Here is a 12,593-nt window from a genome sequence, read left to right as displayed (position 1 = left end):
GTATGTTAAGTAATTAATGATCTTCATCCCCTAATTTTATACATATTTGTTGGTGAAAATTTCATCTGTGGCCATGTAATTCTTTTAAGTTTATAAAAATATTTGGAAAATACTCCATTGTTCACTGTAAAACTTGTCCTAAAATATAAATGAGATTTCTATAAGATGCTAAATTATTCCCACTGCAGTTTTTAGAGCGGACTAACTTTTCTTCAAGATTGGGGAGGGGGAGCTTGTGTAAAATCCAATGAACACTTATTTGACAACTTACGGTGTTTTCAATATGCTACACAGACTTTCCCAAGCACTAGTTTCATGGATTTTTAAAGAGGTGTTCTGGGTAGAAAGGGCTCCATGATCTAGTATGCTTGAGCAGCACTGGGTTAACGCAACAGGTTTCTTTACTGAAGGACTCTGCAGAGCTTTTTCACGCTAATCAGTATGTCCATATTAGAGTTTCCTAGTCCACAATAAGCAGCATTCCCAAACTAACTTAACTTCAGAGATCCTCTCTTGAAGAATATTTTATAACCTGTGCTCCTAGAAAGTACTATGGGAAAAGCTGCATTATAGACATGCCCTGACTTAACGACTAATATTTTACAAAAGGGTTCTTACGCCAGAGTGAAAAAATCACCTCCCATAATGAGTTTTAAATAGTTTTCAACTCGTTTTTCATGAGGGAATTTTAAAACTTTCAGAAATGTATATATTAATAAAATGAGTCAATCTAAATAAATATTTTTCTAAAAATTAAAGGACCTGCACAAACTCAACCATGACTACCCAGATCGCCAATGCCTTGCTCATGAATGCAGGCCCTTCTCCCCTTCACCACCAGCTTTGTTGGCCGGGACAGCTTCAACTGCTGTGGAAAAGGGGTATAGCTGGCAGGCTGGTGGACCAAAGGGCACACCCTTCAGGCCTATCCCTCACTTGTCCCTCATGGAGACCTAGGCATGTTCTTTATTGCACAGATATTCCTCTTCTAAAAAGTCTTTAGGTTTCTGCTTAGGTGTTTCAGGAAATTTCTTTTATTTTCTTTATTTCTTCATTCTGCTCCTGAAACCCTAAACTGAAACTAAAAATTGTGTCTGAAAAGTACACAAGTTCTACTGGTTAAGTAGCTGTTAAAGAAATGGAAAGCCATCCATTTTGGGTGAAAAATGCCAGATTAGACAGTGCCATCCAGCACAGAGCTCCCTTTTCAACACTCAACTATCCTTTGAGAAGCTCCTTAAGTCTCTTATTCTCACTTAAAGTACTTTTCACTGCTTAAGAAATTAGTTGTTAATACTGTTTTATACTTTTTTCATTACGTATGTACACCGTATTCACTCTAAGTGGTTTGTTACTGACTTTCCCAGGAACTTGAAGAAGCATCATTGTCCATAGGAAAATATTCTAACTACCCTGCTGTTATTCTAACGAACCTGCAGAATGTAACATATCTACAAAGCCTGAGACCCCATGGATCAGCAGACTTTTCTTCACTTTATCTTTCCCATCACATTTCATTTCTGAGCAGGAACAATAAATTACTTCTTCCTTCTCATCTTCATCTTGTCTCAAAAATCTCCCTGCTTCTCCACAGAAATTAGATGGGCCAACTGGAAAGTGTTCACTAAAGCATTATAGATTATCTAAAATTGTAAACTGCAACAGGACTATCTTTTATTAGTTGCTACAATGTAATACCTAAGGTCAATATGAAAAGTGGCCAAATATAAAAAGAAGATTTGGCATAGACTGACAAAAAGGGTAACTGACATTAGAAAGATCTCCTGGCAGAAATGCCCACATGCTCAACATCTGTGCATTTTTGTCAAAACGCTTGGCTGATGACTGCCACATCTCAAGTATAGTTGGTCAATGAGATGGTCAACTGATTTGGCTCAGTGTCTTTTACCCTGTCACATGGGAAGAAATTTTATCAACAAAAAGAAATGATAACAACAATCATTCACTTCCAAGTATTTAAAGCCCACCAGTCTTTGGGGGCCAATTCCCTTGCTGCAGTGGAAGGACAGCAGTGGACTCACTGTCACACAGATGGATGAAACAGCAGCCCCCCACCAAGAGAAGGCTGAGCAAAGGAGAGAACAAACACATAAAGCAGTTTCAATTTTTACCATTTTACTTTATGTCCAATGCTTGACTTCACTACAAAACCACTTTTATAAGCCCAGCAGTGAGTACTGAGTCACATGCTATTTCAAAGTAACAAACTGAATCTAGGATGATGTTGGTTTACATGACCTAGGAAATGAGCCTGGTATGACTACATTTATAATTGATAACAAGTGCAAATATGAGGCTAAAGTCACTGGCATATATTTAGGAAAACATTTATCCTTTTCCCCATACATATAATTACTTTAAAATTCCATAAAACACATTTTTTAAAATATAAGGTTTTATTACTTATCTTAATTAAAATACTAAAATGAACCCCAAATATCTGTAATTCCTATGTGTAAACTGTTCTGATGAACAATAAAACAAATGCTAAATAAACCCCATATAGTTTGGGGAGTTAAAACACCCAGCAAAACAAACTGACCTAAATTTCTAAATTTCAGCTAAAACATAAACGCTCAAAAAACACTCCTATACATAACAGAAACTATATTACTCAAAAAGAAAGAGTATTTATTAATCAGATATAACTTGGTTTATCAGTCAGAGTATACTAGTATTTTATCTGAGAAACCAACCATTTTCTTGAGCCATACCTTCTGAAAGACAGAAACAAACAAAAAATAAAGTTAGGCCTCCCCTGCAATGTGTAATTTCTTCATTATGATGGAATGCAACAAAGTATCTTGCCCTTGGGTTGCTCAGTTTCAGCCAAAACAAATGCAAATGGCTTGTCAGATGACAGCTGTTTGATAAGGCTCCTCCACAAGACCTGCATGCTTTCCTTTTTCCGTGAAACTTGGGATGAAAGGCAGAAGGCAGGAAGGGAATTAATGTAGCATACAGTCTAAAGGCAATGCTACAACCGTGATTAAGTAGAAAAGTTAACAGGCACAGATTTTCCATGGCTTCGCTGCATGCAACCCATCCGTGTAACAAGTTGACAGGCCTAGTGCGTCAGCTCCATCATCTCCTCCGACAGCTAAAACGCAGCACTGCATCCCTTTTCAGAGAAAATTTGCGTCTGCACCATGAAGCGTTGTACATTATTTCTTAGCACTGCAGGGGGCTTAGGTCCATATGGAACCTTCACAAATATTACCACAGATCAAACCAGCGGCGTCTGCAGGCAGATTTGACATACCTATTTAAATGAACAGCAGGGGTCCTTGGGCAGCCTCGGGCTGTGCAGAGACAACCTCAGTGGAAAGCTTCAGCCACAGCTCCATTACTCAGCAAAGACACACTCTACATTTATCATTCATTTCATTTCTGCCAGGGCAAGAAGCTCATTTGCCCAAGGTCAAGAAAAACCGAAAAGAAGGTTTCCTCCCCTGCCTCCCCAAGATATAAATGTACCTGACAAGTGGGGGTTTTGTCCTTTAAGGTTTGTGGAGCTCCAACAAACATACGACATTATAAAAAGCAGAGGAAAAGCGCTTATGGGATTCAAGCAACTTGAAATCTGACTGTGGATGGGGAAACCCAGTGAATGTTTTAAAAATCATACAATGAATAAAACTTGACACGTTTTTAGAATAAAATGGGTTCTGTTGTTTAAAACTAGATATTAGCATCCAGGTTTTTCTCCCAAATAGGGAACACCTGTATTTGCACACTGTCAAACAAGAGTTCTGAAAACAAAAATTTCCCAGCAGTCCCAAATGCAGTGGCAAGTAGGTCTTTTTTCTAGACTTTCTAGACTCATATCTGCATTAGCCTATGAAATGCAACAACTATGTCTGCATAACAAGGACAGTTAACTATTTGACTCCCTCCCAAGATGCCTTATAGCCCCTGCCAGGATATATACTGGGCCCCTTCCCTGCATCATGCTTCACCTGGATTGCACATACATGCACTACGACCGAGTATCTACCTGCTAACATGATCTCAATTTGTAAGGAAAAGCATTTTGAGGACAAATCATTGTGTTATAAATTCTATGCTTATCTTTAGAAAAATGGATTAATAAAATACAAAGCCTTTGAACATATTGCCTCACCTCTAGAAGTCCTATTTTTGTCCATTATGAAGTACATTAGGTAAACTGTGAAGTTTAGAAAAATCTCTGGTAAAATCAGTTACTTAGCTTACAGTTCATATTATTTATCATAAAATATAATATACTTACATGCATTAATGAATAATATGACTGTTTGCCAGTATAAAAGAGAAAATGAAATGGACGACCATCTTCTCCCCACTGGGTTGCTAATAAAAAGCCAGATGAAAACAAATAAACAAAAATAAAATAAACACAGAGGGAAACCAAACAGATGAATTTAACTGCAGTCATGAGACATGTTTATAATTCTGATTAACTTTTGAAGTAACAAAAAAGCATAATATTCAGAATTTTAATATTTAGCTTAGCATGTAACTATTTAGGGTATTAATACCCACTGACATAAAACAATGTTTGTATTTGAGAAAATATTCCTAAATATCTCACCATGAGAATTTCTATAACTTGTTTTAAATAAACAGCCATAAAACAGACAAAATCAACTTGTTAGGAAAAACATATTAGGTTTGGCTGTAAATACAATGTACTCCCATATTTTTAAAAACAAAAACTGATGAAGTTAATGTAGTTTATTCAGAAAAATTAGGAACAGGCATAACATAATAAAGAAAAACACTAGATGGATTTTCCCATTACACATTATTTGTTTCAATCCCGTGAAGACATATCTCAGAGTTTAAAAACATCTAAAACAGAAGGGCCCCCCAAAAGGTGTTATGTGTAATTCCTTTTGAAATACAGATGGTCATTCACATCTAATAAACACCAAACAGACTGAGAAATGGAGTCTCTAGTGAGTAAACCAAACCACTAACTCCATGCCCTTTACTGTTATTTCTATTGAGTTGCTTCTGTGTTAACAATCTGTAGGAACTCTAATATGTTAAAAAATTACACTCCTTTGTCTATTACATAAATTGTAAACACTTTTCTCCCAATCTGTCACTCGCTTTTTAAATTTTGTTTATGGTGTCTTTCATAATCAAGAGTTTAACATAAATGTTTTTGTAGAATCTGTCACTTTTCCTCCATTGCAGTGTGTCTCAACTGTTTTTTTTTTATCTACCCTACTAAGGAGCCTTTTTAGACATTTTGTTTTTCCTAAGCGCCTCCTTCCTGTGAAATTTTAATACCGCAGACATACTGCCTATAGGTTGAAGGCTGAAACACTGTAACAGTTGAGATTTTTTCACTTCTTCTAAATCAATTTATGCCCCCTTGGATGCAACATCACTGCATTGAGAAAGCATGCTTTAAGACCAGCTGCTTCCTAAAAACTATTTTCCTCTGAAATTTTTGTTTTCATGTTCAGAAATTTAATATAGCTGGAATTTATATTTGTGAGGCAGAAATCCCAATATTTTCTCCAGCAAAGTGAGTCATTACCCATTCGTTTTATAAATACTACACTTTCTGTTGAAATACCACCTGCATAATATGCAGGTAATCCTTCTCTTCTGAGGACAACTGGCATTAACCGTGGCCACTTTAAGTGAATATACTTAAAAACAAAAAAGACCAAAATTTCATAGTAAATGGTGAAAAAAAACCCTGATAGGGAGTTTAGCTTGAAAAAATAAAGCGAGATTCTTATTTCCCAATGGCTTGTGGATGAATTAAATACTTCTCCAACATCATTTTTCTAGACTTCATGAAACCCTGCATGTTTTCCAGTATTTGTAACTTTACTATGCAGTCAATTTTCACTGTGTTATTAAAACAGTCAGTTAGAAAGTAACCAAGAAAGACAAACATCATGGTTGCAGATGAGAGTTTACTGAAAAGCTTAGAGGAATTTCTGAGTTTGGTCTCATTTCATGTGATTGTGTGTTTGTGTATACTTGATTTCTGAAGTATGTATGTATATGCATACACACACACACACACTTATACATAAATACACACACACACACACACACTTGACTTCATTCGATCTAGATGTCAGACTTTAAGATGCCCCATCATGCATCTTTTACAAAGAAAGAAAAAAAGCTGGCAGCATGCTTCATAGTCGGCATTAACTGTATAATGAATCCCGTTGTTAAAGATGTTAAACTGTGAAAAACCATGTCTGAGAACTTACAAAATATGGCATAAACAAATGTTGACACTGAATACTCTAATTTGACCTATTCTGCACCACGACTGCTATTTAATTAAAATCAGCTTTTTGCTGCATTTTGATATTTAATAGGCTAAGCTTCCTTCATTATTCTTATTTCTTTTAAAAAATTTCTTGCACATTTACTCTTTCAAATAAACTTTACAAATTTCTCCCAGAAGTCCTACCAGGACTTTTACTGAAATTACATTAAAGCAGCTTTCAATCTTTCCTCATACAAACATGAAAACACCTTCCAGCTATTTAGATTTTTACTTATGATTGACTTTTAAGTTTTATAATTTTCTATACAAATCTCTCACATATTTTAATAAGTTTTATTTGTATTTTAGCTTTTGTTTCTCTTGATACTGCGTCCTCGGTTATCTATGTTTTCTATAACATTAATTACACTAGTAATACATTCTTTTATTATTTTTTAAATAGACTTCATTTTTTAGAGGAATTTTAGGTTCACAGCAAAATTGAGAGGAAGATACACAGATTTACCATATACCTCCTGATCCCTCACATGTAGAGCCTCCCCCATTATCAACACCCTCCACCAGAGTGGTACTTTTGTTACAACTGATGAGCCTACAGTGACATTTCATAATTATCCAAAGTCCATGGTTTACATACGGCTCATACACTCTTGGTGGTGTACATTCTTGGGGTTGGACAAATGTATACTGGCATGTATCCACCACTATAGTATCACACAGAGTAGTTTCACTGCCCTAAAAATCCTCTGGGCTCCACCTAGTCACCCACCCCTCCCTCCCCACCTAACTCCTGGTGACCACTGACTTGTTACTGTCTGCATAGTTTTGTCTTTTCCAGAAAGTCATATAGTTGGAATCATATATGTAACTTTTCTGGATTGGATTTTTTCACTTAGTAACATGCATTCAAGTTTCTCCATGTCTTTTTGTGGCTTTATAGCTTATAAGTGAACAATATTCCATTATCTGGATATACCAGTTTAATTATCCACTCACCAACTAAAGGACATGTTCCAAGTTTTGACAATTATGCGTAAAGCTGCTATAAACATCTGTGTGCAAGTTTCTGTGCAGATATTAAATTTTCAACTCCTCTGGGTAAATACCAAGGAGCACAATTGCTGGATCATATGGTAAGAATATGGTTTTACAAAACTGCCAAACTGTCTTCTGAAGTGGCTGCACCATTTTACATTTCCACCAGAATGTATTCCTGTTGTTACATAACCTTGCCAGAATTGGGGTTGTCAGTATTCTGAATTTTGGCCATTCTAACAGGTGCGTAATGGCATCTCACTGCTGCTTTCATTTGGATTTCCCTGATGTGGAACGTCTTTTCATATGCGTATAACCTCTCTAGTGAGGTGTCTGTTAATGTCTTTGGCCCATTTTTAAATCAGGTTGTTTTCTATTGTTGAATTTCAAGAGTCCCTTATATATTTCAGATAATGGTCCTTTATCAGATGGTTCTTTTCCAAATATTTTCTACCACTCTGTGGCTTGTTTTTTTCACTCTCTTGACAGTGTCTTTTGCAGAACAGAAATGTTTAATTCTCTCCAGCAGATCTGTACCAAACTCTTCCTCACAAAGTCATATTCGAATGCAAATAAATTAGTGTGACATTAGTGTAAGCATAAACTCTACCCTTACCTAATTTTAATATTTTTTAGTTAAATAGAATTAGTCATAAATTCCATTATTGGTTATAAAAACTTTTTTACCTACTACATGACCACCATGGTATGAAAGTTCATCTGCATAATATGTAAATGACTGCTATTATGTAACAATGCAGTAAAAAACCCTGTTTACTTCATTCTGGAGCAAACTTACCTTTTTGTTTCGGAAAGATCTGTTCTGGATGCTGTAAAATAAATTAAAAGTGCATTAGATAATTATTGTAACATATAAAACCAAGTGAAATTTTTAAAAATATTTCTTAAGATAATTAATTACCTTCATTATTGGCCTGGCTCGCTTCTCAAATAAACCACTGGGGAAAAGATAAGCAATAGCTCTCTAAAAATACACATAAAGGTTAATTAACAATTGTTATAAAATCCAGTTAATGTTATGATTAACAGTTATTGAGTGCTTACTAAGTGCCAGGCATCACACTAACAGTTTCATATACATTATTTCATTTCAAAATTTTCTGAGCAAAAGAATAATTTACCACATACACATCCCCCCAAAGGAAAAAAAATGTAATGGAAGTAGTCCCTGGTTCTACGATGACCGAAACCACTGTCAGTACCCAACCCTACATATGTTATGTTTTTCCCTACACATACATACCTATGGTGAAGTTGAGAGCTTCTCTCTGGTATATCTGAACTGCCAGCATCATGACTCTTGTGCTTTGGGGCCATTACCAAGTAAAATAAAGGTTACTTGAATACAAGCACTGTGATGCCTCAGCAATGGACATGATGTTAAGTGACTAATGAGCGTGAGCGAATACGGCATTGACTAAGGGATGACGCATATCCTAGATGAGATGGAGAAGGACAGTGATTTCTATAATTTTCCATTTAATATTTTCAGACTGAGACAGTCTGCAGGTAACAAACTATGGAAAGTGAGACTGTGGATAAGGGGGAACTACTGTATTAAACTATTACAGTTATAACAATTTTCAAGAGTCACTTCAAATGTGAAAGTTATACCACACACAAATAATCTCTCTCTCTCTTTTTAAAAGAACACTAGAGCTGCTCCTGTACCACTTCTGTGTCACATATTCCAGAGCCATCAATCGTTCCGATGCCCAGCTGGTAGCGCGAATATTAAAGACAGAGCAGTGAACAGAGCAGCTCTAAGTTTCATCCACAGTGACATCCACTGGTTTTTTGGCTGCTCTTTGAAATTTTCCTCACGTTGTGAGAGGTTTTTAAACTTTTTTCCCAAATAGTTCTCACAAGTGTCTGTTTCTCAGTGGGGACACTACTGGCACTCTGAGTGTGACAGCTCCATTGTAGGAAACTTTCCCCTACACTGCAGGTCATTAAACATCCCTGGCTCTTTTCTACAATACAAATCTGTGCAGTGATATCCCCAGTGCTTGTGACAAACCTCACACACACACTTTTCCAAATGTCCTTCCTTTACCTCTTAAGGAGCAACATTGTTGCAAACCTGAGACCTGCTTTAGCCATTTGTCATTTCCTGTAGCCCTTCCCACAATTAAAAGCGAAAAAACAAAACAAAACAACACCCACCCATCCAAACTAACTAAAAGCTCATTTTGGCTGGACGATGTCAGATTAAAAGTCATCAAACTCTATCTGAACTCTAAATGAACTGGCATCTTGGGTCAACACTGCTGCTCTTCTGGAGAGCCTGCTCTCTCCTTCACACAGTACGTGTGCTAGACGCAGTTCTGCTCCTGAAAGTAGGGCCTACAATTTGGGGGCGGGGGGTACAAATTCAATTATAGTAGGAGCCCAATTGTGTCTCTGGGTCAAGCTTTGCTCTCATTCAAGCTTTGGCCAATAAAACTGAAACTAAAAACCTTAAATATCAGAGTGTTAATTTTGTGAACTTTTTATTTCTAAAACCAGGGACACCTCTCCCTCTCCCTATGAAGTTTGAATTAGACAAATCAATATAAACGCATGATCCTCAAAAAACATTATATCCTGTATCATTTCTGTAATACTTTAAAAATATTGTTTTTTAAGTTCTGTCCCCTGAATGAGCACAGAAGCAATGGAACTCCCAGAGCAATGGGTGACCCCAACCATCTAAATCTTGGTTTCTAACAGTTTCCTATTATAAAGAACAGAGTACCTTGGAGAAATGACTGGTTCTAGAAGTAAGGCAGAGAAAGTAAAAAAAGAGCCTAAGGCATCTATCTTCCTAAGCCAGAACACAAGCAAGTGCTCAAAAGGTCACAGAGGTTGACTTCAAGGGTTTCCCACCGGCCAAAGTTGGGATAATCTGAACATAAAAGAAAAATGACACCTTATGACATTCAGTATGTGTATGTGTATTCAGTGAGTATGTGTATGTTCAACAGTGTGCACATTCAACAGTGTGCACACACACCCTCTGAAGGGTGTGGGGGGAGGAGGAGGAAGAAAATGACACCTTATGACATTCAGTATGTGAGTATGTGTATGTTCAACAGTGTGCACACACACCCTCTGAAGGGTGTGGGGGGGAGGAGGAAGAAAAGGAAAGCCTCTTTATAAAACAATACCAGTTAATAAAAGTAGAAGGAATGATAGAAAATCATTGTTTTATAACTTCCAAGGCAATCATTAATTTCTGGCAAGGATCATCAATGAATGCTAAAGTCATTTGATGAAAGGTTAATGGGGAATAAAATATTCATGTGGACTCAAAATATCCTACAGATTACTAGTTACAAAAGGAAAAAGCTCCTTTCACAATAAAGAGCTCTCGTGGTCACCACCTTCACCAAGGGACTGGGAATATTGTACAGTCCGCAGTGGGACAAACTAACTGTACTTACTGGTGTGAGGCAATGAGAAGGCCACAGTATCGGGTCAGTAGTGTCATTTACACATTCTAAACCTCATCATGAGGAAGCAATTAGAATGCCAGAATGCCGGACAATTGTACGAAACACGTGGTCTGAATTCTACAAAAGCCCAAGCTAGTTATAAAGACACTTTGGGAAAAACTAGGAAAATCTACATATAGACTATTTGTGACATTATAGAATTATAAATGCATTACATATGATAGTGGTATTGTAGGAGACAAAAGTATAAAGGTTTTTATGCATTTAGAATTTAAATAAATGCTGAAGTATTTAGGTGTTAAGTGTTAAGATATCTGCATTTTGAATGATTACTCAAAAAATTTTATAATATGCACTCTTATTTTTCCCTCGAAAATTTGGGCAAAGAGTGCACATTATATACAGCAAAATATGGTAAGTTCAATTCTTCAACTTGGAGTGAGATTACCATAATTACCAAATGAGTAATTCCAAATGACTTTTAAATCAGTTTCAAACCATCAGTGGCATCGCTTTCAAATATGAAAATGACTACTACTTAAGTGACCACTGGACAGTATCCTAGAAGGAAATAAAAACGTGAAGACTTCTATCCCATAGTTAGATTTCTAATGAAAATGAAGACTTAGAAAAGTCACAAAGAAGTTAACTAGTACAACCTGAAAATAAACCATAAATTCCAAAAGATGGTATTATAGGCAACGTGTGTCCCCTCCCCCCAAAATGAAAACAGTCAAGCAAAGAATTTGTTAAAGTACTCTGAAATTCCATTGAAAGGATCAAGAAATGTGGCTTTGCCTTTAAAAAAAAACCTCAGCTAAAAGTAAATTTATACATATTTACTAATTTATATTTCCTCACTGTATTAGGTTGTAATAAGAATACAGCAATTGTACTATTTTATTTTACACCGACTGTATCAGTAATCAGTAACAGAGTATGTGTAATCTACTACAGTATACTGCACCCACTGTATTATATTACATCTGTACCTAACTATATTAAGATCTATACCAAGTGCTGTGGAGAAGGTCCACAGAGCAAAAGATACCATGTCAGATAAAAAGCAAAATCACAGGCTCAGTAAAAACAATTAAAAACAAAAGATATAAGAAAAAGAAACAAGAACAGTAAACAATATAAACCAGTTGTTTTTAACCAAATAAAATATACAAAATAGAAAAGATACATCCCCAGCACGCTGTAGTATGCACGGAGTAGCACTAGCATGACCTAAACTATTGTTTCTATTTATCTCCTATGGGCATTCTAAACAGACACAGCTGTTAAAACTCAAGTCAGTGACTACCCTTTTGACATAAATAGTAAATAGTTCTTAGAACAAGAAAATTTTGAATGTTGGGATTAAGGTGAACAGCCTATAGACATGCTTTGGCAGAGCATTCCATGCTAGAAACGCTTACTTTCACTGCATTTCAGAATTCTGGAGAAAGGGAGTGGTGAACATGAAAACTGGATGAACGTGTAAACAACATAATCTTTACTGTGTCTTATAACCATCAAAACATTTTTCAAGTACCATCAATACTAAATACTTGAATTTATATGAAATTCAACCTGGCAAAGTTCTTAAATGTTTTAAACTAATCTTACATTTGAAAAAAAGCATTATATACATGGTGTCAGTTCAAGGTTGGTTGTCACAAAAACAAAAAAAACCTGGGTTTTTTTTGGCAAATAAAAGGGTTGAAGTACAGATGGTCCCCAAATTTTTATGGTTCAACTTAAATTTTTGACTTTACAATGGTGCAAAAGCAACCATACTTTGAATTTTGATCTTTTCCCAGGCTAGCAATATGTGGAAC

The 12,593-nt window shown here is 36.0% G+C and overlaps 1 protein-coding gene across 1 annotated transcript in view; it reads right to left on the bottom strand.

Moving 5' to 3' along the window:
* The window catches only part of MRPS9 (mitochondrial ribosomal protein S9), a 52,263-nt gene that overhangs the window by 17,460 nt on the left and 22,210 nt on the right, over positions 1-12,593 (bottom strand). Inside the window, exons 3-5 of the mRNA XM_024571810.3 lie at positions 8,232-8,294; positions 8,109-8,139; positions 4,274-4,353 (exon numbers count right to left, since the gene is read on the bottom strand). Of these exons, the coding sequence (XP_024427578.2) occupies positions 4,274-4,353; positions 8,109-8,139; positions 8,232-8,294 (174 nt within the window). The remainder of the gene's footprint in view (positions 1-4,273; positions 4,354-8,108; positions 8,140-8,231; positions 8,295-12,593) is intronic.

The sequence above is a fragment of the Desmodus rotundus genome, chromosome 5 (genome assembly GCF_022682495.2).
Source record: "Desmodus rotundus isolate HL8 chromosome 5, HLdesRot8A.1, whole genome shotgun sequence".
In the NCBI taxonomy this organism is placed as follows: domain Eukaryota; kingdom Metazoa; phylum Chordata; class Mammalia; order Chiroptera; family Phyllostomidae; genus Desmodus; species Desmodus rotundus.
This window is presented reverse-complemented; position numbering and strand designations above follow the sequence as displayed.